At 48.0% G+C, this 26,482-nt stretch overlaps 1 protein-coding gene across 8 annotated transcripts in view; it reads right to left on the reverse strand.

Annotated features, from left to right (window-relative positions):
- Nucleotides 1-26,482, reverse strand: part of plekhg4 (pleckstrin homology and RhoGEF domain containing G4) — a 257,371-nt gene that overhangs the window by 49,406 nt on the left and 181,483 nt on the right. For 2 of the 8 annotated variants that reach the window (XM_090223350.1, XM_090223349.1), the window contains exon 1: nt 19,910-20,180. The exons of 5 other annotated variants lie outside the window; for them this stretch is intronic. In XM_090223350.1, the coding sequence (XP_090079476.1) occupies nt 19,910-19,966 (57 nt within the window). In that variant the 5' untranslated portion in view covers nt 19,967-20,180. One more of the 8 variants, XM_090223351.1, reaches the window with a different exon arrangement.

A 26,482-nucleotide genomic window follows, 5' to 3' on the forward strand; every position in this document is an offset into this window, starting at 1 on the left:
GAGAGAGAGGGTAGGGGGAAAGAGAGAGGGAGGGGGAGAGATATAAAGAGGGAGAGAGAGAGAGAGAGAGTGAATCATGACTTCAACATGTTGAACAGCTACAACAGAGACTGTTAACTCAACTCCTCTTGTCCCTCAGAGGAATGCTGCTATTCCCAGCTTCCCAAAAAGCACCCTAGTAGTTCACTATTCATTTATTTTTACCTTTATTTAAGTTGGCAAGTCAGTTAAGAACAAATTCTTATTTACAATGATGGCCTACACCGGCCAAACCGGATGACGCTGGGCTAATTGTGCGCCGCCCTACGGGACTCCAATCACGGCCATTTGGGCCATAATACAACTACCTCTCTGTCCTTTTGAGAGAGACTGCTGTTTTCTATAAGGCTACTGTCAAATTAGGCCTTTTCTCTTCCAAGAAACCTTTACTAGTCCTGTTTACTCCAGTTCCTTCCTTTACTAGTCCTGTTAACTACAGTTCCTTCCTCTACTAGTCCTGTTTACTCCAGTTCCTTCCTTTACTAGTCCTGTTTACTACAGTTCCTTCCTCTACTAGTCCTGTTTACTACAGTTCCTTCCTTTACTAGTCCTGTTTACTACAGTTCCTTCCTCTACTAGTCCTGTTTACTCCAGTTCCTTCCTTTACTAGTCCTGTTTACTACAGTTCCCTCCTCTACTAGTCCTGTTTACTACAGTTCCCTCCTCTACTAGTCCTGTTTACTAGTCCTGTTTACTAGTCCTGTTTACTCCAGTTCCTTCCTCTACTAGTCTTGTTTACTAGTCCTGTTTACTAGTCCTGTTTACTCCAGTTCCCTCCTCTACTAGTCCTGTTTACTAGTCCTGTTTACTCCAGTTCCCTCCTCTACTAGTCCTGTTTACTAGTCCTGTTTACTACAGTTCCCTCCTCTACTAGTCCTGTTTACTAGTCCTGTTTACTACAGTTCCCTCCTCTACTAGTCCTGTTTACTAGTCCTGTTTACTCCAGTTCTTTCCTCTACTAGTCCTGTTTACTACAGTTCCTTCCTCTACTAGTCCTGTTTACTAGTCCTGTTTACTCCAGTTCCCTCCTCTACTAGTCCTGTTTACTACAGTTCCCTCCTCTACTAGTCCTGTTTACTAGTCCTGTTTACTACCGTTCCCTCCTCTACTAGTCCTGTTTACTACAGTTCCCTCCTCTACTAGTCCTGTTTACTCCAGTTCCTTCCTCTACTAGTCCTGTTTACTAGTCCTGTTTACTACAGTTCCTTCCTTTACTAGTCCTGTTTACTACAGTTCCCTCCTCTACTAGTCCTGTTTACTAGTCCTGTTTACTCCAGTTCCTTCCTCTACTAGTCCTGTTTACTAGTCCTGTTTACTCCAGTTCCCTCCTCTACTAGTCCTGTTTACTAGTCCTGTTTACTCCAGTTCCTTCCTCTACTAGTCCTGTTTACTAGTCCTGTTTACTACAGTTCCTTCCTTTACTAGTCCTGTTTACTACCGTTCCCTCCTCTACTAGTCCTGTTTACTAGTCCTGTTTACTCCAGTTCCTTCCTCTACTAGTCCTGTTTACTTGTCCTGTTTACTCCAGTTCCTTCCTCTACTAGTTCTGTTTACTAGTCCTGTTTACTCCAGTTCCTTCCTTTACTAGTCCTGTTTACTACAGTTCCCTCCTGTACTAGTCCTGTTTACTAGTCCTGTTTACTAGTCCTGTGTACTAGTCCTGTTTACTCCAGTTCCTTCCTTTACTAGTCCTGTTTACTACAGTTCCCTCCTCTACTAGTCCTGTTTACTAGTCCTGTTTACTACAGTTCCTTCCTCTACTAGTCCTGTTTACTCCAGTTCCTTCCTCTACTAGTCCTGTTTACTAGTCCTGTTTACTCCATTTCCTTCCTTTACTAGTCCTGTTTACTCCAGTTCCTTCCTCTAGTAGTCCTGTTTACTACAGTTCCTTCCTCTACTAGACCTGTTTACTACAGTTCCTTCCTCTACTAGTCCTGTTTACTCCAGTTCCTTCCTCTACTAGTCCTGTTTACTAGTCCTGTTTACTCCAGTTCCTTCCTTTACTAGTCCTGTTTACTCCAGTTCCTTCCTCTACTAGTCATGTTTACTCCAGTTCATTCCTCTACTAGTCCTGTTTACTCCAGTTCCTTCCTTTACTAGTCCTGTTTACTACAGTTCCCTCCTCTACTAGTCCTGTTTACTAGTCCTGTTTACTCCAGTTCCTTCCTCTACTAGTCCTGTTTACTCCAGTTCCTTCCTTTACTAGTCCTGTTTACTACAGTTCCCTCCTCTACTAGTCCTGTTTACTAGTCCTGTTTACTACCGTTCCTTCCTTTACTAGTCCTGTTTAGTCCAGTTCCTTCCTTTACTAGTCCTGTTTACTACCGTTCCTTCCTCTACTAGTCCTGTTTACTACAGTTCCCTCCTCTACTAGTCCTGTTTACTAGTCCTGTTTACTCCAGTTCCTTCCTTTACTAGTCCTGTTTACTACAGTTCCTTCATCTACTAGTCCTGTTTACTAGTCCTGTTTACTACAGTTCCCTCCTCTACTAGTCCTGTTTACTACAGTTCCCTCCTCTACTAGTCCTGTTTACTAGTCCTGTTTACTACAGTTCCTTCCTCTACTAGTCCTGTTTACTCCAGTTCCTTCCTTTACTAGTCCTGTTTACTACAGTTCCTTCCTCTACTAGTCCTGTTTACTAGTCCTGTGTACTCCAGTTCCTTCCTCTACTAGTCCTGTTTACTAGTGCTGTTTAGTAGTCCTGTGTACTCCAGTTCCTTCCTCTACTAGTCCTGTTTACTAGTCCTGTTTACTCCAGTTCCTTCCTCTACTAGTCCTGTTTACTACAGTTCCTTCCTCTACTAGTCCTGTTTACTAGTCCTGTTTACTCCAGTTCCTTCCTCTACTAGTCCTGTTTACTCCAGTTCCTTCCTCTACTAGTCCTGTTTACAAGTCCTGTTTACTACAGTTCCTTCCTCTACTAGTCCTGTTTACAACAGTTCCTTCCTCTACTAGTCCTGTTTACTCCAGTTCCTTCCTCTACTAGTCCTGTTTACTAGTCCTGTTTACTCCAGTTCCTTCCTCTACTAGTCCTGTTTACTAGTCCTGTTTACTTCAGTTCCTTCCTCTACGAGTCCTGTTTACTCCAGTTCCTTCCTCCACTAGTCCTGTTTACTAGTCCTGTTTACTACAGTTCCTTCCTCTACTAGTCCTGTTTACTCCAGTTCCTTCCTCTACTAGTCCTGTTTACTAGCCCTCTTTACTCCAGTTCCTTCCTCTACTAGTCCTGTTTACTCCAGTTCCTTCCTCTACTAGTCCTGTTTACTAGTCCTGTTTACTCCAGTTCCTTCCTCTACTAGTCCTGTTTACTCCAGTTCCTTCCTCTACTAGTCCTGTTTACTCCAGTTCCTTCCTCTACTAGTCCTGTTTACTAGTTATGTTTACTCCAGTTCCTTCCTCTACTAGTCCTGTTTACTAGTCCTGTTTACTCCAGTTCCTTCCTCTACTAGTCCTGTTTACTCCAGTTCCTTCCTCTACTAGTCCTGTTTACTAGTTATGTTTACTCCAGTTCCTTCCTCTACTAGTCCTGTTTACTCCAGTTCCTTCCTCTACTAGTCCTGTTTACTACAGTTCCTTCCTCTACTAGTCCTGTTTACTACAGTTCCTTCCTCTACTAGTCCTGTTTACTACAGTTCCTTCCTCTACTAGTCCTGTTTACCACAGTTCCTTCCTCTACTAGTCCTGTTTACTAGTCCTGTTTACTACAGTTCCTTCCTCTACTAGTCCTGTTTACTACAGTTCCTTCCTCTACTAGTCCTGTTTACTACAGTTCCTTCCTCTACTAGTCCTGTTTACTACAGTTCCTTCCTCTACTAGTCCTGTTTACTACAGTTCCTTCCTCTACTAGTCCTGTTTACTCCAGTTCCTTCCTTTACTAGTCCTGTTTACTACAGTTCCTTCCTCCACTAGTCCTGTGTACTAGTCCTGTGTACTCCAGTTCTGTTACCATGGAACCCTGTACTAGAATCCAGTCAGAGGAGAGTGTTTGTAGCGGGATTCTATGTGTCACTGTCAGTCTGAATCGGTCAATACTGTTACTGTGTCAGTGATGGGCTGCCCCCTCCGGTACTGTGTGTGTGTGTGTGTGTCTACATACGTGCTGTGTGTGTGTGTGTATGTTCTATCTGTCTGTGTGTACACTCTGTGTGTGTGTGTGTTAATAAGGTGTGTGTGTGTGTGTGTGGGTGTGTGTGTGTGCGTGTGCGTGTGTGTGTTCTGCGGGCCCTGGGAACACACAGCCTGGTGAGCGGTAGCTGGGTAGCGTCAGAGTATATTAGTATGATCATCAGTATGATGAGCACTCAGCCATTACACACACACACACACACACACACCTTATTAATACACACACACACACACACACTCCTTATTAATACACACACACACACTTTATTAACACACACACACACACACACACACACTCCTTATTAATACACACACACACACACTCCTTATTAATACACACACACACACTTTATTAACACACACACACACACACACTCCTTATTAACAAACACACACACAGCTTATAAACACACAAAACACACACACACATGACTCACTCCGATTCCCCCCTCTGTAAAACCTTGTGTGGTTAAAACTCCCCGTTAACTGGGCCTGAGAGGAGAGGAGCGAGGACTAATTCAATAACACCAGGTCTGTTTCCATCTGTGTTTGGCTCATCACATTATACAGAGAGCCCACAGTGACACACAGACATGTCAATGAACCCCCCCCCCCCCCCCCCAAGGCATTCACATGGATCCCACTTAGCATCTCATCACAACCCTTTTCAATGGAACAGACACATTCATGGAATATCAATCAGAGGTTATTAGATCAGTCAGACACCGAAACCTCGTTAAGCAAGAAGACTGTTTTTCATGGTGAAGAATTAGATGTTTTAAGTTGAAGGCGTAGAATAATGGGACACATTAGTAAAGCACACTATGAATAAATCAGAGCTTATCTGGCACTAGAAGACACAGAGTAGGACTGCTCAACAACTAGCAGCTACGCTATCATTAGCATGTAACAAACACTAGCAGCTATGCTATCATTAGCATGTAATAAACACTAGAAGACACAGAGTAGGACTGCTCAACAACTAGCAGCTACGCTATCATTAGCATGTAATAAACACTAGCAGACACAGAGTAGGACTGCTCAACAACTAGCACCTACGCTATCATTAGCATGTAACAAACACTAGCAGCTACACTATCATTAGCATTTAAAAACCACTAGCAGCTATGCTATCATTAGCATGTAACAAACACTAGCAGCTACGCTATCATTAGTATGTAACAAACACTAGCAGCTACACTATCATTAGCATGTAAAAACCACTAGCAGCTATGCTATCATTAGCATGTAACAAACACTAGCAGCTATGCTATCATTAGCATGTAACAACTGTGTTTGGGGGTCTGATCAGGGTGGCAGGGGCGTGGGTCAAGTCAAGCAGGATGATCAGAAGGTCATGCTCACCCTCCCCTGGGGTTCAGGAAGAAGGGGAGAGGAACCCCCAAAATATGAAAGGGGAACAGGGGTTGTCCCACTTTCTGTTGAGGGGACTGTGTCCCAAATGACACCAAATTCCCCTACGGGTCCTGGTCTAAAGTAGTGCACTACCATAGGGCCCTGATCTAAAGTAGTGCACTAACATATGGCCCTGGTCTAAAGTAGTGCACTACCATAGGGCCCTGGTAAAAAGTAGTGCACTACCATAGGGCCCTGATCTAAAGTAGTGCACTAACATATGGCCCTGGTCTAAAGTAGTGCACTACCATAGGGCCCTGGTAAAAAGTAGTGCACTACCATAGGGCCCTGATCTAAAGTAGTGCACTACCATAGGGCCCTGAACTAAAGTAGTGCACTACCATAGGGCCCTGATCTAAAGTAGTGCACTACCATAGGGCCCTGATCTAAAGTAGTGCACTACCATAGGGCCCTGATCTAAAGTAGTGCACTACCATAGGGCCCTGGTCTAAAGTAGTGCACTAACATATGGTCCTGGTCTAAAGTAGTGCACTACCATAGGGCCCTGGTCTAAAGTAGTGCACTAACATATGGCCCTGGTCTAAAGTAGTGCACTACCATAGGGCCCTGGTCTAAAGTAGTGCACTACCATAGGGCCCTGGTCTAAAGTAGTACACTACCATAGGGCCCTGATCTAAAGTAGTGCACTACCATAGGGCCCTGGTCTAAAGTAGTGCACTACCATAGGGCCCTGGTCTAAGGTAATGCACTACCCCATGGGCCCTGGGCTAAGGGGTGCCATAGGGCTCTGGTCTACAGTAGTGCACTATATAGGGAATAGGGTTCCATAGGGCTCTGGTCTAAAGTAGTGCACTATATAGGGAACAGGGTTCCATAGGGCTCTGGTTTAAAGTAGTGCACTATATAGGGAATATAGGGAATAGGGAGCCATTTGGAACACAGAGAGGGTCACTTCCCCTTCCTGTCTCTTCCACAATTCCCCACCCCCTCTAACCATAACTCCTAACGTATACAGTAGACTGACAGGGATACCTCTAACCATAACCCCTAACCTATACTGTAGACTGACAGGGACACCTCTAACCATAACCCCTAACCTATACAGTAGACTGACAGGGACACCTCTAACCATAACCCCTAACCTATACAGAAGACTGACAGGGACACCTCTAACCATAACTCCTAACCTATACAGTAGACTGACAGGGACACCCCTAACCTATACTGTAGACTGACAGGGACACCTCTAACCATAACCCCTAACCTATACAGTAGACTGACAGGGATACCTCTAACCATAACTCCTAACCTATACAGTAGACTGACAGGGACACCTCTAACCTATACAGTAGACTGACAGGGACACCTCTAACCATAACCCCTAACCTATACAGTAGACTGACAGGGATACCTCTAACCATAACCCCTAACCTATACAGTAGACTGACAGGGACACCTCTAACCTATACAGTAGACTGACAGGGACACCTCTAACCATAACCCCTAACCTATACAGTAGACTGACAGGGGACACCTCTAACCTATACAGTAGACTGACAGGGACACCTTTAACCATAACCCCTAACCTATACAGTAGACTGACAGGGACACCTCTAACCATAACCCCTAACCTATACAGTAGACTGACAGGGACACCTCTAACCTATACAGTAGACTGACAGGGATACCTCTAACCATAACCCCTAACCTATACAGTAGACTGACAGGGACACCCCTAACCTATACTGTAGACTGACAGGGATACCTCTAACCATAACCTCTAACCTATACAGTAGACTGACAGGGACACCTCTAACCATAACCCCTAACCTATACAGTAGACTGACAGGGACACCTCTAACCATAACCCCTAACCTATACAGTAGACTGACAGGGATACCTCTAACCTATACAGTAGACTGACAGGGACACCCCTAACCTATACTGTAGACTGACAGGGATACCTCTAACCATAACCCCTAACCTATACAGTAGACTGACAGGGACACCCCTAACCTATACTGTAGACTGACAGGGATACCTCTAACCATAACCTCTAACCTATACAGTAGACTGACAGGGACACCTCTAACCATAACCCCTAACCTATACAGTAGACTGACAGGGACACCTCTAACCATAACCCCTAACCTATACAGTAGACTGACAGGGACACCCCTAACCTATACTGTAGACTGACAGGGACACCTCTAACCATAACCCCTAACCTATACAGTAGACTGACAGGGATACCTCTAACCATAACCCCTAACCTATACAGTAGACTGACAGGGACACCTCTAACCTATACAGTAGACTGACAGGGACACCTCTAACCATAACCCCTAACCTATACAGTAGACTGACAGGGACACCTCTAAGCATAACCCCTAACCTATACTGTAGACTGACAGGGATACCTCTAACCATAACCCCTAACCTATACAGTAGACTGACAGGGACACCCCTAACCTATACTGTAGACTGACAGGGACACCTCTAACCTATACAGTAGACTGACAGGGACACCTCTAACCTATACAGTAGACTGACAGGGACACCCCTAACCTATACAGTAGACTGACAGGGACACCTCTAACCTATACGGTAGACTGACAGGGACACCCCTAACCTATACAGTAGACTGACAGGGATACCTCTAACCTATACAGTAGACTGACAGGGACACCTCTAACCATAACCCCTAAACTATACAGTAGACTGACAGGGACACCCCTAACCTATACAGTAGACTGACAGGGACACCCCTAACCTATACAGTAGACTGACAGGGACACCTCTAACCATAACCCCTAACCTATACTGTAGACTGACAGGGGACACCTCTAACCATAACCCCTAACCTATACAGTAGACTGACAGGGATACCTCTAACCTATACAGTAGACTGACAGGGACACCTCTAACCATAACCCCTAAACTATACAGTAGACTGACAGGGACACCCCTAACCTATACAGTAGACTGACAGGGACACCTCTAACCTATACAGTAGACTGACAGGGACACCTCTAACCATAACCCCTAACCTATACTGTAGACTGACAGGGGACACCTCTAACCATAACCCCTAACCTATACAGTAGACTGACAGGGGACACCTCTAACCATAACCCCTAACCTATACAGTAGACTGACAGGGGACACCTCTAACCATAACCCCTAACCTATACAGTAGACTGACAGGGACACCTCTAACCATAACCCCTAACCTATACAGTAGACTGACATGGGGACCTCTAAGCATAACCCCTAACCTATACAGTAGACTGACAGGGGACACCTCTAACCATAACCCCTAACCTATACAGTAGACTGACAGGGACACCTCTAACCATAACCCCTAACCTATACAGTAGACTGACATGGGGACCTCTAAGCATAACCCCTAACCTATACAGTAGACTGACAGGGACACCTCTAACCATAACCCCTAACCATAACCCCTAACCTATACAGTAGACTGACAGGGACACCTCTAACCATAACCCCTAACCTATACAGTAGACTGACAGGGACACCTCTAACCATAACCCCTAACCTATACAGTAGACTGACAGGGACACCTCTAACCATAACCCCTAACCTATACTGTAGACTGACAGGGGACACCTCTAACCATAACCCCTAACCTATACAGTAGACTGAGAGGGACACCTCTAACCATAACCCCTAACCTATACAGTAGACTGACAGGGATACCTCTAACCTATACAGTAGACTGACAGGGACACCTCTAACCATAACCCCTAACCTATACAGTAGACTGACAGGGACACCTCTAACCTATACAGTAGACTGACAGGGGACACCTTTAACCATAACCCCTAACCTATACAGTAGACTGACAGGGATACCTCTAACATATACAGTAGACTGACAGGGACACCTCTAACCATAACCCTAACCTATACAGTAGACTGACAGGGATACCTCTAACCTATACAGTAGACTGACAGGGACACCCCTAACCTATACAGTAGACTGACAGGGACACCCCTAACCTATACTGTAGACTGACAGGGACACCTAACCTATACAGTAGACTGACAGGGACACCTCTAACCTATACAGTAGACTGACAGGGACACCCCTAACCTATACAGTAGACTGACAGGGACACCTCTAACCTATAGGGTAGACTGACAGGGACACCCCTAACCTATACAGTAGACTGACAGGGACACCTCTAACCATAACCCCTAACCTATACAGTAGACTGACAGGGACACCTCTAACCTATACAGTAGACTGACAGGGACACCCCTAACCATAACCCCTAACCTATAAAGTAGACTGACAGGGACACCTCTAACCTATACTGTAGACTGACAGGGGCACCCCTAACCTATACTGTAGACTGACAGGGACACCTCTAACCATAACCCCTAACCTATACAGTAGACTGACAGGGACACCTCTAACCATAACCTCTAACCTATACAGTAGACTGACAGGGATACCTCTAACCTATACAGTAGACTGACAGGGGCACCTCTAACCATAACCTCTAACCTATACAGTAGACTGACAGGGATACCTCTAACCTATACAGTAGACTGACAGGGATACCTCTAACCTATACAGTAGACTGACAGGGGACACCTCTAACCTATACAGTAGACTGACAGGGGCACCTCTAACCATAACCCCTAACCTATACAGTAGACTGACAGGGGACACCTCTAACCATAACCCATAACCTATATAGTAGACTGACAGGGATACCCCTAACCTATACAGTAGACTGACAGGGACACCTCTAACCATAACCCCTAACCTATACAGAAGACTGACAGGGACACCTCTAACCATAACCCCTAACCTATACAGTAGACTGACAGGGACACCTCTAACCATAACCCCTAACCTATACAGTAGACTGACAGGGGACACCTCTAACCTATACAGTAGACTGACAGGGATACCTCTAACCATAACCCCTAACCTATACAGTAGACTGACAGGGGACACCTCTAACCTATACAGTAGACTGACAGGGACACCTCTAACCATAACCCCTAACCTATACAGTAGACTGACAGGGACACCTCTAACCATAACCCCTAACCTATACAGAAGACTGACAGGGATACCTCTAACCATAACCCCTAACCTATACAGTAGACTGACAGGGGACACCTCTAACCATAACCCCTAACCTATACAGTAGACTGACAGGGACACCCCTAACCTATACAGTAGACTGACAGGGGACACCTCTAACCATAACCCCTAACCTATACAGAAGACTGACAGGGACACCTCTAACCATAACCCCTAACCTATACAGTAGACTGACAGGGACACCTCTAACCATAACCTCTAACCTATACAGTAGACTGACAGGGACACCTCTAACCATAACCCCTAACCTATACAGTAGACTGACAGGGACACCTCTAACCATAACCCTTAACCTATACAGTAGACTGACAGGGACACCCCTAACCTATACAGTAGACTGACAGGGGACACCTCTAACCATAACCCCTAACCTATACAGAAGACTGACAGGGACACCTCTAACCATAACCCCTAACCTATACAGTAGACTGACAGGGACACCTCTAACCATAACCCCTAACCTATACAGAAGACTGACAGGGACACATCTAACGTATACAGTAGACTGACAGGGGACACCTCTAACCTATACAGTAGACTGACAGGGGACACCTCTAACCTATACAGTAGACTGACAGGGACACCTCTAACCATAACCCCTAACCTATACAGTAGACTGACAGGGATACCTCTAACCATAACCCCTAACCTATACAGTAGACTGACAGGGAGACCTCTAACCATAACCCCTAACCTATACAGTAGACTGACAGGGATACCTCTAACCATAACCCCTAACCTATACAGTAGACTGACAGGGACACCTCTAACCATAACCCCTAACCTATACAGTAGACTGACAGGGGACACCTCTAACCTATACAGTAAACTGACAGGGATACCTCTAACCATAACTCCTAACCTATACAGTAGACTGACAGGGACACCTCTAACCTATACAGTAGACTGACAGGGGACACCTCTAACCTATACAGTAGACTGACAGGGACACCTCTAACCATAACCCCTAACCTATACAGTAGACTGACAGGGACACATCTAACGTATACAGTAGACTGACAGGGGACACCTCTAACCTATACAGTAGACTGACAGGGGACACCTCTAACCTATACAGTAGACTGACAGGGGACACCTCTAACCTATACAGTAGACTGACAGGGGGACACAGTCACATGACATCTAGATAAGGAACCCATTGGTTAGTTTGCATCCTGCCATAAAACACAAAGAATAAAAGGAGCTCTCTCTCATTCTCTTTCACTGACCACCAACCATGATAACAACTGATCTGAGAGCAGTTGAAGGACCATTCAGAGCTCTCTCTCATTCTCTTTCACTGACCACCAACCATGATAACAACTGATCTGATAGCAGTGGAAGGACCATTCAGAGCTCTCTCTCATTCTCTTTCACTGACCACCAACCATGATAACAACTGATCTGAGAGCAGTTGAAGGACCATTCAGAGCTCTCTCTCATTCTCTTTCACTGACCACCAACCATGATAACAACTGATCTGAGAGCAGTTGAAGGACCATTCAGAGCTCTCTCTCATTCTCTTTCACTGACCACCAACCATGATAACAACTGATCTGAGAGCAGTGGAAGGACCATTCAGAGCTCTGTCTCATTCTCTTTCACTGACCACCAACCATGATAACAACTGATCTGAGAGCAGTGGAAGGCCCATTCAGAGCTCTCTCTCATTCTCTTTCACTGACCACCAACCATGATAACAACTGATCCGAGAGCAGTGGAAGGACCATTCAGAGCTCTCTCTCATTCTCTTTCACTGACCACCAACCATGATAACAACTGATCTGAGAGCAGTGGAAGGACCATTCAGAGCTCTCTCTCATTCTCTTTCACTGACCACCAACCATGTTAACAACTGATCTGAGAGCAGTGGAAGGACCATTCAGAGCTCTCTCTCATTCTCTATCACTGACCACCAACCATGATAACAACTGATCCGAGAGCAGTGGAAGGACCATTCAGAGCTCTCTCTCATTCTCTTTCACTGACCACCAACCATGTTAACAACTGATCTGAGAGCAGTGGAAGGACCATTCAGAGCTCTCTCTCATTCTCTTTCACTGACCACCAACCATGTTAACAACTGATCTGAGAGCAGTGGAAGGACCATTCAGAGCTCTCTCTCATTCTCTTTCACTGACCACCAACCATGATAACAACTGATCCGAGAGCAGTGGAAGGACCATTCAGAGCTCTCTCTCATTCTCTTTTCCTTTCTCATATCAGTCCAATAACCCGTCCTGTGGGACACCTAGTCTGATATCTCTGCTGAGGACAATAACCCGTCCTGTGGGACACCTAGTCTGATATCTCTGCTGAGGACAATAACCCCGTCCTGTGGGACACCTAGTCTGACATCTCTGCTGAGGACAATAACCCCGTCCTGTGGGACACCTAGTCTGATATCTCTGCTGAGGACAATAACCCGTCCTGTGGGACACCTAGTCTGATATCTCTGCTGAGGACAATAACCCCGTCCTGTGGGACACCTAGTCTGATATCTCTGCTGAGGACAATAACCCGTCCTGTGGGACACCTAGTCTGATATCTCTGCTGAGGACAATAACCCGTCCTGTGGGACACCTAGTCTGATATCTCTGCTGAGGACAATAACCCGTCCTGTGGGACACCTAGTCTGATATCTCTGCTGAGGACAATAACCCCGTCCTGTGGGACACCTAGTCTGATATCTCTGCTGAGGACAATAACCCCGTCCTGTGGGACACCTAGTCTGATATCTCTGCTGAGGACAATAACCCGTCCTGTGGGACACCTAGTCTGATATCTCTGCTGAGGACAATAACCCCGTCCTGTGGGACACCTAGTCTGATATCTCTGCTGAGGACAATAACCCGTCCTGTGGGACACCTAGTCTGACATCTCTGCTGAGGACAATAACCCCGTCCTGTGGGACACCTAGTCTGATATCTCTGCTGAGGACAATAACCCGTCCCGTGGGACACCTAGTCTGATATCTCTGCTGAGGACAATAACCCGTCCTGTGGGACACCTAGTCTGATATCTCTGCTGAGGACAATAACCCCGTCCTGTGGGACACCTAGTCTGATATCTCTGCTGAGGACAATAACCCCGTCCCGTGGGACACCTAGTCTGATATCTCTGCTGAGGACAATAACCCCGTCCTGTGGGACACCTAGTCTGATATCTCTGCTGAGGACAATAACCCCGTCCTGTGGGACACCTAGTCTGATATCTTTGCTGAGGACAATAACCCCGTCCTGTGGGACACCTAGTCTGATATCTCTGCTGAGGACAATAACCCGTCCTGTGGGACACCTAGTCTGATATCTCTGCTGAGGACAATAACCCCGTCCTGTGGGACACCTAGTCTGATATCTCTGCTGAGGACAATAACCCCGTCCTGTGGGACACCTAGTCTGATATCTCTGCTGAGGACAATAACCCGTCCTGTGGGACACCTAGTCTGATATCTCTGCTGAGGACAATAACCCGTCCTGTGGGACACCTAGTCTGATATCTCTGCTGAGGACAATAACCCGTCCCGTGGGACACCTAGTCTGATATCTCTGCTGAGGACAATAACATGTCCCGTGGGACACCTAGTCTGATATCTCTGCTGAGGACAATAACCCGTCCCGTGGGACACCTAGTCTGATATTTCTGCTGAGGACAATAACCCGTCCTGAGGGACACCTAGTCTGATATCTCTGCTGAGGACAATAACCCCGTCCTGTGGGACACCTAGTCTGATATCTCTGCTGAGGACAATAACCCCGTCCTGTGGGACACCTAGTCTGATATCTCTGCTGAGGACAATAACCCGTCCTGTGGGACACCTAGTCTGATATCTCTGCTGAGGACAATAACCCCGTCCTGTGGGACACCTAGTCTGATATCTCTGCTGAGGACAATAACCCCGTCCTGTGGGACACCTAGTCTGATATCTCTGCGGAGGACAATAACCCCGTCCTGTGGGACACCTAGTCTGATATCTCTGCTGAGGACAATAACCCCATCCTGTGGGACACCTAGTCTGATATCTCTGCTGAGGACAATAACCCCGTCCTGTGGGACACCTAGTCTGATATCTCTGCTGAGGACAATAACCCCGTCCTGTGGGACACCTAGTCTGATATCTCTGCTGAGGACAATAACCCCGTCCTGTGGGACACCTAGTCTGATATCTCTGCTGAGGACAATAACCCCGTCCTGTGGGACACCTAGTCTGACATCTCTGCTGAGGACAATAACCCGTCCTGTGGGACACCTAGTCTGATATCTCTGCTGAGGACAATAACCCCGTCCTGCATAGTTCCAAGTCACTCAGTGTTCATTGCTTTCTGCTGACACACACACACACACACACACACACACACACACACACACACACACACACACACACACACACACAAGATGACACCAGGTTCCCCCAGCGTGTGAGTGTTGAAGAAGGCAATCAACACTTCATCATATGTGTTGTTAAAGAACCCCTTATTCATTTTTAAAGCAGTAGTCCCCTCCTACAACCTGTTAGCCCTGAGGCTAGGCTAATAGTAGTAATGCTATCCTATATACAGCAGTAGTCCCCTCCTACAACCTGTTAGCCCTGAGGCTAATAGTAGTAATGCTATCCTATATACAGCAGTAGTCCCCTCCTACAACCTGTTAGCCCTGAGGCTAGGCTAATAGTAGTAATGCTATCCTATATACAGCAGTAGTCCCCTCCTACAACCTGTTAGCCCTGAGGCTAATAGTAGTAATGCTATCCTATATACAGCAGTAGTCCCCTCCTACAACCTGTTAGCCCTGAGGCTAATAGTAGTAATGCTATCCTATATACAGCAGTAGTCCCCTCCTACAACCTGTTAGCCCTGAGGCTAATAGTAGTAATGCTATCCTATATACAGCAGTAGTCCCCTCCTACAACCTGTTAGCCCTGAGGCTAATAGTAGTAATGCTATCCTATATACAGCAGTAGTCCCCTCCTACAACCTGTTAGCCCTGAGGCTAATAGTAGTAATGCTATCCTATATACAGCAGTAGTCCCCTCCTACAACCTGTTAGCCCTGAGGCTAATAGTAGTAATGCTATCCTATATACAGCAGTAGTCCCCTCCTACAACCTGTTAGCCTGAGGCTAATAGTTGTAATGCTATCCTATATACAGCAGTAGTCCCCTCCTACAACATGTTAGCCCTGAGGCTAATAGTATAGTGCTATCCTATATAAAGTAGTAGTCCCCTCCTACAACCTATTAGCCCTGAGGCTAGGCTAATAGTAGTAATGCTATCCAATGTAAAGCAGTAGTCCCCTCCTACAACATGTTAGCCTGAGGCTAATAGTTGTAATGCTATCCTATATACAGCAGTAGTCCCCTCCTACAACATGTTAGCCTGAGGCTAATAGTAGTAATGCTATCCTATATACAGCAGTAGTCCCCTCCTACAACCTGTTAGCCCTGAGGCTAATAGTAGTAGTGCTATCCTATATACAGCAGTAGTCCCCTCCTACAACCTGTTAGCCTGAGGCTAGCTTATATAGGTACTTAGGATAGCCAGTACAAGTGCTTTCCCACTAAGTGCTAATCCATTGGTAGACTCAGCTTGACTGCTATTCAGTAAAAGGGGAAATGTGCAGCACACCCCCAATAGCTAACACTAGATCCCTCAAACAAACACCCCTTCTCCTCACCCTGCAATTCACACCGAGAACTAACATTCACAAGTGTTACACAGTGCTGTGTAGAGAGAGAGAGGGGGGGAGAGGAGAGGGGAAGAGAAGGGCGAGGGAGAGGAGCTGGCGAGGGAGAGGAGAGGGGAAGAGAGGGGGGTAGGGAGAGGGGAGGGGAAGAGAGGGGGGTAGGGAGAGGAGAGAGGAAGAGAGGGGGTAGGGAGAGGAGAGGGGAAGAGAGGGGGGTAGGGAGAGGAGAGGGGAAGAGGGGGGAGGGAGAGGAGAGAGGAAGAGAGGGGGGTAGGGAGAGGGGAGGGGAAGAGAGGGGGGTAGGGAGAGGAGAGAGGAAGAGAGGGGGTAGGGAGAGGAGAGGGGAAGAGAGGGGGGTAGGGAGAGGAGAGGGGAAGAGGGGGGAGGGAGAGGAGAGGGGAAGAGAGAGGGGGATTGAAGCAGGAGTCAGTTAGTTAGTGGTCTGTCCTGATGAGACCACCAGAGCTCCATTCCAGCCAAAACCACCCAGAGGTTCCTGGTGACGGTTAGGGCTACTGAGGGGAAAAGAGAGGGGGGTAGAGAGAGGGGGAGACCGGTTAGGGCTACTGAGGGGAAGAGGGGGGGGGGGGGGGGTAGAGAGAGGAGAGGAGAGGGGGTAGGGAGAGGGGGAGACCGTTTAGGGCTACTGAGCCATTTACTTAATGTTCCTATTCTTCATCTTATATTATTTATTCATATTATTGTTGTTGTTGTTGTTGTTGTTGTTGTCCAGAAGGAACCTGGAAGGAAGCCTTTCATTGGACGGTGTTTACCAAGTGTAACATACAACTAATAAAACGGAATAGCTGTTCAGCTCCACAGAAAACAACCCCACAAAGACACACGCAGAGCCAACAAGTAGAGACAAGTAGTGAGTTAAAACAACCGTTCTCTACATTAGAAGAGGTTACAGTCTCACACCCCGGCAGAGCCAACAAGTAGAGACAAGTAGTGAGTTAAAACAACCGTTCTCTACATTAGAAGAGGTTACAGTCTCACACCCCGGCAGAGCCAACAAGTAGTGAGTTAAAACAACCGTTCTCTACATTAGAAGAGGTTACACTCTCACACCCCGGCAGAGCCAACAAGTAGTGACAAGTAGTGAGTTAAAACAACCGTTCTCTACATTAGAAGAGGTTACAGACTCACACCCCGGCAGAGCCAACAAGTAGTGAGTTAAAACAACCGTTCTCTACATTAGAAGAGGTTACACTCTCACACCCCGGCAGAGCCAACAAGTAGAGAGTTAAAACAACCGTTCTCTACATTAGAAGAGGTTACAGACTCACACCCCGGCAGAGCCAACAAGTAGAGAGTTAAAACAACCGTTCTCTACATTAGAAGAGGTTACACTCTCACACCCCGGCAGAGCCAACAAGTAGTGAGTTAAAACAACCGTTCTCTACATTAGAAGAGGTTACACTCTCACACCCCGGCAGAGCCAACAAGTAGAGACAAGTAGTGAGTTAAAACAACCGTTCTCTACATTAGAAGAGGTTACACTCTCACACCCCGGCAGAGCCAACAAGTAGTGAGTTAAAACAACCGTTCTCTACATTAGAAGAGGTTACACTCTCACACCCCGGCAGAGCCAACAAGTAGAGACAAGTAGTGAGTTAAAACAACCGTTCTCTCCATAAGAAGAGGTTACACTCTCACACCCCACAACAAGTCAACTTGGAATCCAAAGCTTTCCAGGCAGCATGCTAAAAACCACAACACAGTCAAACTAGCCGGTCCACTCATTCTCGTTCCCTAGGTTTAGGGTAGCGGGGTACAGAGAGGGGTTGGCTCTGTCGCCATACATTACTGTGTCCTGAGTCAGGTGGTCCAACCACAACCTCTTCCTAGACCCCTCTTCTCGCTCCCTTCTCTTTCCCATGTGGGTTGGGTAGTCTCAGTCTGTCCTGTGTGTGTGTGTTGTAGTGTGTATAGTCTCTAGTGCCCTACCTCAGTCTGTCCTGTGTGTGTGTGTTGTAGTGTGTATAGTCTCTAGTGCCCTACCTCAGTCTGTCCTGTGTGTGTGTGTTGTAGTGTGTATAGTCTCTGGTGTCCTACCTCAGTCTGTCCTGTGTGTGTGTGTGTTGTAGTGTGTATAGTCTCTGGTGTCCTACCTCAGTCTGTCCTGTGTGTGTGTGTTGTAGTGTGTATAGTCTCTAGTGCCCTACCTCAGTCTGTCCTGTGTGTGTGTGTGTTGTAGTGTGTATAGTCTCTAGTGCCCTACCTCAGTCTGTCCTGTGTGTGTGTGTTGTAGTGTGTATAGTCTCTGGTGTCCTACCTCAGTCTGTCCTGTGTGTGTGTGTGTTGTAGTGTGTATAGTCTCTGGTGTCCTACCTCAGTCTGTCCTGTGTGTGTGTGTTGTAGTGTGTATAGTCTCTAGTGCCCTACCTCAGTCTGTCCTGTGTGTGTGTGTGTTGTAGTGTGTATAGTCTCTAGTGCCCTACCTCAGTCTGTCCTGTGTGTGTGTGTTGTAGTGTGTATAGTCTCTAGTGCCCTAACCTCAGTCTGTCCTGTGTGTGTGTGTGTTGTAGTGTCTATAGTCTCTGGTGTCCTACCTCAGTCTGTCCTGTGTGTGTGTGTGTTGTAGTGTGTATAGTCTCTGGTGTCCTACCTCAGTCTGTCCTGTGTGTGTGTGTGTTGTAGTGTGTATAGTCTCTAGTGCCCTAACCTCAGTCTGTCCTGTGTGTGTGTGTGTTGTAGTGTCTATAGTCTCTGGTGTCCTACCTCAGTCTGTCCTGTGTGTGTGTGTTGTAGTGTGTATAGTGTCTAGTGCCCTACCTCAGTCTGTCCTGTGTGTGTGTGTTGTAGTGTGTATAGTGTCTAGTGCCCTACCTCAGTCTGTCCTGTGTGTGTGTGTGTTGTAGTGTGTATAGTCTCTGGTGTCCTACCTCAGTCTGTCCTGTGTGTGTGTGTGTTGTAGTGTGTATAGTCTCTGGTGTCCTACCTCAGTCTGTCCTGTGTGTGTGTGTGTTGTAGTGTGTATAGTCTCTGGTGTCCTACCTCAGTCTGTCCTGTGTGTGTGTGTGTTGTAGTGTGTATAGTCTCTAGTGTCCTACCTCAGTCTGTCCTGTGTGTGTGTGTTGAAGTGTGTATAGTCTCTGGTGTCCTACCTCAGTCTGTCCCGTGTCGGTGGGTTCCTGTGTGTGTGTGTGTTGTAGTGTGTATAGTCTCCGGTGTCCTACCTCAGTCTGTCCTGTGTGTGTGTATTGTAGTCTGTATAGTCTCTAGTGCCCTACCACAGTCTGTCCCGTGTCGGTGGGTTCCTGTGTGTGTGTGTTGTAGTGTGTATAGTCTCTGGTGTCCTACCTCAGTCTGTCCTGTGTGTGTGTGTTGTAGTGTGTATAGTCTCTGGTGTCCTACCTCAGTCTGTCCTGTGTGTGTGTGTTGTAGTGTGTATCGTCTCTGGTGTCCTACCTCAGTCTGTCCCGTGTCGGTGGGTTCCTGTGTGTGTGTGTTGTAGTGTGTATAGTCTCTGGTGTCCTACCTCAGTCTGTCCTGTGTGTGTGTGTTGTAGTGTGTATAGTCTCTGGTGTCCTACCTCAGTCTGTCCCGTGTCGGTGGGTTCCTGTGTGGAGCAGGCAGCTGCAGCAGTCATTCTAACAGTCCCGATGGCCGTGCCCGGAAGCTAACTAACCACCAACCTCTCACTGACGCTAGCAGCCTGTCCTGACGCCAACCTCTCACTGAGATCCTGAGAGACACACTGAGCCCCTGTTGCCCAGGCAGACTCTGCCCTACCTCCCCCTGTCCCGTCCCCAAACCTCCTCCCCCTCCCCTAACTACTATTCACAGGCAAATGGTAGGCTAAATACCAGATGGGCTTGTCCCAGCAACTGCAGGACAGGCAGAGAGGGGGAGGAGGGGGGTAAGAGGGAGGAGGGAGGGGAGGACTCTGTCACTGCCACTACAAAGCCACTTCAGCGAAAGCAAGGAAAAAGAGAGGGAGGAAGGCATGGAGGGAGGGAGAGAGGCATGGAGGGAGGGAGGGAGGGAGGCATGGAGGGAGGGAGGAAGGGAGAGAGAGAGGGAGGCATGGAGGGAGGGAGGGAGGGATAGAGGCATGGAGGGAGGGAGGAAGGGAGAGAGGCATGGAGGGAGGGAGGAAGGGAGAGAGAGGGAGGCATGGAGGAAGGGAGGGAGGGATAGAGGCATGGAGGGAGAGAGAGGGAGGCATGGAGGGAGGGAGGGAGGCATGGAGGGAGGGAGAGAGGCATGGAGGAGGGAGGAAGGGAGAGAGGGAGGAAGGGAGAGAGGGAGGCATGGAGGGAGGGAGGGAGGCATGGAGGGAGAGAGAGAGGGAGGCATGGAGGGAGGGATAGAGGCATGGAGGGAGAGAGAGAGGGAGGCATGGCGGGAGGGAGGGAGAGAGGCATGGAGGGAGGGAGAGAGGGAGGCATGGAGGGAGGGAGGGAGAGAGGGAGGCATGGAGGGAGGGAGGGAGAGAGGGAGGCATGGAGGGAGGGAGGGAGGGAGAGAGGGAGGCATGGAGGGAGGGACAGAGGGAGGGAGGGACAGAGGGAGGCATGGAGGGAGGGAGAAAGTGAGGCATGGAGGGAGGGAGAAAGTGGGGCATGGAGGGAAGGAGAGGGGCATGGAGGGAGGGAGAGAGGCATGGAGGGAGGGAGAGAGGCATGGAGGGAGGGAGAGAGGCATGGAGGGAGGGAGAAAGTGAGGCATGGAGGGAGGGAGAGAGGCATGGATGGAGGGAGAGAGGCATGGAGGGATGGAGAAAGTGAGGCATGGAGAAAGTGAGGCATGGAGGGAGGGAGAGAGGCATGGAGGGAGGGAGAGAGGGAGAGAGGCATGGAGAGGGAGGGAGAGAGGGAGAGGGGGAGTGAGAGAGGCATGGAGGGAGGGAGAGAGGGAGGGAGAGAGGCATGGAGAGATGGAGGGAGAGAGGCATGGAGGGAGGGAGAGAGGCATGGAGGGAGGGAGAGAGGGAGAGAGGGAGGGAGAGAGGGAGAGAGGGAGGGAGAGAGGCATGGAGAGATGGAGGGAGGGAGAGAGGGAGAGAGGCATGGAGGGAGGGAGAGATGCATGGAGGGAGGGAGAGAGGGAGAGAGGCATGGAGAGAGACATGGAGAGAGGGAGGGAGAGAGAGAGAGGGAGGGAGGGAGGGAGGGAGGGAGGGAGGGAGGGAGGGAGGGAGGGAGGGAGGGAGGGAGGGAGAGGGAGGGAGGGAGGGAGGGAGAGGGAGGGAGGTCAAACTTGGCACTGTACTGCTACCTGGACTGTGCGAACAGCGAACACCCCTTCCCACAACACACACTCTCACATGTACACACACACACACTCTCACATGTACACACACACACACACACACACACTCTCACATGTACACACACACACACACACACACTCTCACATGTACACACACACACACATCCTGTCAGACAGAGCAGGCTTAGTTTGATAGATGAGTAGGGCTGGTGCCTGTGGCCTCTACTATTGTGTCTTATTGTACACACTGGATATACACTATGAGGTTGACAAATGACTGTGGGGAGAGACGCGACCAATCAAAGTCCAGAGGCAGGCTCGCTCCTGGGGGACCTGGGAAAGCTGCATGTCTCATACCTTGTCTCTCCATAAACGGGTCTATGTCCAACAGACAACACGTCCCTCCCATTCTGGGCTGTGTGTTCGGAACAAAGAGGAGCATGTATTGACATTGGAAGGTGCTGAGAGAAGAGTTGATCCTATAGAATATAACTGATTTATAGGAGCTCTGTGGTTGATCCTATAGAATATAACTGATTTATAGGAGCTCTGTGGTTGATCCTATAGAATATAACTGATTGATAGGAGCTCTGTGGTTGATCCTATAGAATATAACTGATTTATAGGAGCTCTGTGGTTGATCCTATAGAATATAACTGATTTATAGGAGCTCTGTAGTTGATCCTATAGAATATAACTGATTTATAGGAGCTCTGTGGTTGATCCTATAGAATATAACTGATTTATAGGAGCTCTGTGGTTGATCCTATAGAATATAACTGATTTATAGGAGCTCTGTAGTTGATCCTATGACTGGGTCTCTGCAGGACTGTTGACAGAGAGGCTGCTAGGGGCTTTGACATGCTAATTTACTCCTTTGATTGGTTAAGAAGCAGGAAGTGTGTGTCGGTCCGTGGGGTCTCGGTGTAGGCTGAGGTTCTCTGAGACGCTGCATGATATCAATATCCTCCCGATCAATAACCTGATCAATTATCTGTGCCGCTCACAGCCTGTTACACCACACTGCACCGTGACCAAACCACAGAGGAACCAATCAATATTCCTTCTGTCAGGTCAAATACACAACAATACATCCCATCTGGCTACTGGGGCAGAAATACATCCCAGTCTAGCTACTGGGGCAGTAATACATCCCCATCTAGCTACTGGGGCATTAATACATCCCAGTCTAGCTACTGGGGCAGTAATACATCCCAGTCTAGCTACTGGGACAGTAATACATCCCAGTCTAGCTACTGGGGCAGTAATACATCCCCATCTAGCTACTGGGGCAGTAATACATCCCATCTAACTACTGGGACAGTAATACATCCCCATCTAACTACTGGGACAGTAATACATCCCATCTGGCTACTGGGGCAGTAATACATCCCCATCTAACTACTGGGGCAGTAATACATCCCCATCTAACTACTGGGACAGTAATACATCCCATCTGGCTACTGGGGCAGTAATACATCCCCATCTAGCTACTGGGGCATTAATACATACTCATCTGGCTACTGGGGCAGTAATACATCCCCATCTAGCTACTGGGGCAGTAATACATCCCATCTGGCTACTGGGGCAGTAATACATCCCATCTGGCTACTGGGGCAGTAATACATCCCATCTGGCTACTGGGGCAGTAATACATCCCCATCTAGCTACTGGACAGTAATACATCCCATCTGGCTACTGGGGCAGTAATACATCCCATCTGGCTACTGGGGCAGTAATACATCCCCATCTAGCTACTGGACAGTAATACATCCCATCTGGCTACTGGGGCAGTAATACATCCCATCTGGCTACTGGGGCAGTAATACATCCCATCTAGCTACTGGGGCAGTAATACATCCCATCTAGCTACTGGGGCAGTAATACATCCCATCTAGCTACTGGGACAGTAATACATCCCCATCTAGTTACTAGGGCAGTAATACATCCCATCTAGCTACTGGGACAGTAATAATCCCCATCTAGTTACTGGGACAGTAATACATCCCCATCTGGCTACTGGGACAGTAATAATCCCCTTCTAGTTACTGGGGCAGTAATACATCCCCATCTAGTTACTGGGACAGTAATACATCCCCATCTAGCTACTGGGGCAGTAATACATCCCAGTCTAGCTACTGGGACAGTAATACATCCCATCTAGCTACTGGGGCAGTAATACATCCCAGTCTAGCTACTGGGGCAGTAATACATCCCATCTAGTTACTGGGGCAGTAATACATACCCATCTAGTTACTGGGGCAGTAATACATCCCATCTGGCTACTGGGGCAGTAATACATCCCATCTGGCTACTGGGACAGTAATACATCCCCATCTAGCTACTGGGCAGTAATACAACCCCATCTAGCTACTGGGGCAGTAATACATCCCATCTGGCTACTGGGACAGTAATACATCCCCATCTAGTTACTGGGACAGTAATACATCCCATCTGGCTACTGGGGCAGTAATACATCCCATCTGGCTACTGGGGCAGTAATACATCCCCCATCTAATTACTGGGGCAGTAATACATCCCATCTAGTTACTGGGGCAGTAAGACATCCCCATCTAGCTACTGGGGCAGTAATACATCCCATCTGGCTACTGGGACAGTAATACATCCCCATCTAGCTACTGGGACAGTAATACAACCCCATCTAGCTACTGGGAAAGTAATACATCCCATCTAGCTACTGGGGCAGTAATACATCCCATCTGGCTACTGGGGCAGTAATACATCCCATCTGGCTACTGGGGCAGTAATACATCCCATCTGGCTACTGGGACAGTAATACATCCCCATCTAGCTACTGGGGCAGTAATACATCCCCCATCTAGTTACTGGGGCAGTAATACATCCCATCTGGCTACTGGGGCAGTAATACATCCCCATCTAGCTACTGGGGCAGTAATACATCCCATCTGGCTACTGGGGCAGTAATACATCCCATCTAGTTGCTAGCTGGTTACATTGTAAGCGTTGGGTGTTAGCGTCAGGCCTTGTTTCCAGGGTGGTAGCTCTAGCTAGCTGCTAGCTGGTTACATTGTAAGCGTTGGGTGTTAGCGGCAGGCCTTGTCTCCAGGGCGGTAGCTCTAGCTAGCTGCTAGCTGGTTACATTGTAAGCGTTGGGTGTTAGCGGCAGGCCTTCTCTCCAGGGCGGTAGCTCTAGCTAGCTGCTAGCTGGTTACATTGTAAGCGTTGGGTGTTAGCGGCAGGCCTTGTCTCCAGGGTGGTAGCTCTAGCTAGCTGCTAGCTGGTTACATTGTAAGCGTTGGGTGTTAGCGGCAGGCCTTGTCTCCAGGGCGGTAGCTCTAGCTAGCTGCTAGCTGGTTACATTGTAAGCGTTGGGTGTTAGCGGCAGGCCTTGTCTCCAGGGCGGTAGCTCTAGCTAGCTGCTAGCTGGTTACATTGTAAGCGTTGGGTGTTAGCGGCAGGCCTTGTCTCCAGGGTGGTAGCTCTAGCTAGCTGCCAGCTGGTTACATTGTAAGCGTTGGGTGTTAGCGGCAGGCCTTGTCTCCGGGGTGGTAGCTCTAGCTAGCTGCTAGCTGGTTACATTGTAAGCGTTGGGTGTTAGCGTCAGGCCTTGTCTCCGGGGTGGTAGCTCTAGCTAGCTGCTAGCTGGTTACATTGTAAGCGTTGGGTGTTAGCGTCAGGCCTTGTCTCCAGGGTGGTAGCTCTAGCTAGTTGCTAGCTGGTTACATTGTAAGCGTTGGGTGTTAGCGTCAGGCCTTGTTTCCAGGGTGGTAGCTCTAGCTAGCTGCTAGCTGGTTACATTGTAAGCGTTGGGTGTTAGCGGCAGACCTTGTCTCCAGGGTGGTAGCTCTAGCTAGCTGGTTACATTGTAAGCGTTGGGTGTTAGCAGCAGGCCTTGTCTCCAGGGTGGTAGCACTAGCTAGCTGCTAGCTGGTTAAATTCTGATTACGTTCTGTTCTCATGACTGATCGTTCTGATATCTCTACAGTGGACTCACGACTGATCGTTCATATTTCTCTACAGTGGACTCATGACTGATCGTTCTGATATCTCTACAGTGGACTCACGACTGATCGTTCTGATATCTCTACAGTGGACTCATGACTGATCGTTCTGATATCTCTACAGTGGACTCACGACTGATCGTTCTGATATCTCTACAGTGGACTCACAACTGATCGTTCTGATATCTCTACAGTGGACTTGCGACTGATCGTTCTGATATCTCTACAGTGGACTCACAACTGATCGTTCTGATATCTCTACAGTGGACTCGCGACTGATCGTTCTGATATCTCTACAGTGGACTCGCGACTGATCGTTCTGATATCTCTACAGTGGACTCGCGACTGATCGTTCTGATATCTCTACAGTGGACGGACTCACAACTGATCGTTCTGATATCTCTACAGTGGACGGACTCACGACTGATCGTTCTGATATCTCTACAGTGGACGGACTCACGACTGATCGTTCTGATATCTCTACAGTGGACTCACGACTGATCGTTCTGATATCTCTACAGTGGACTCACGACTGATCGTTCTGATATCTCTACAGTGGACTCACGACTGATCGTTCTGATATCTCTACAGTGGACTCACAACTGATCGTTCTGATATCTCTACAGTGGACTTGCGACTGATCGTTCTGATATCTCTACAGTGGACTCACAACTGATCGTTCTGATATCTCTACAGTGGACTCGCGACTGATCGTTCTGATATCTCTACAGTGGACTCGCGACTGATCGTTCTGATATCTCTACAGTGGACTCGCGACTGATCGTTCTGATATCTCTACAGTGGACGGACTCACAACTGATCGTTCTGATATCTCTACAGTGGACGGACTCACGACTGATCGTTCTGATATCTCTACAGTGGACGGACTCACGACTGATCGTTCTGAT

The sequence above is a fragment of the Oncorhynchus mykiss genome, chromosome 26 (genome assembly GCF_057628025.1).
Source record: "Oncorhynchus mykiss isolate SJ-2025 chromosome 26, ASM5762802v1, whole genome shotgun sequence".
NCBI lineage: Eukaryota > Metazoa > Chordata > Actinopteri > Salmoniformes > Salmonidae > Oncorhynchus > Oncorhynchus mykiss.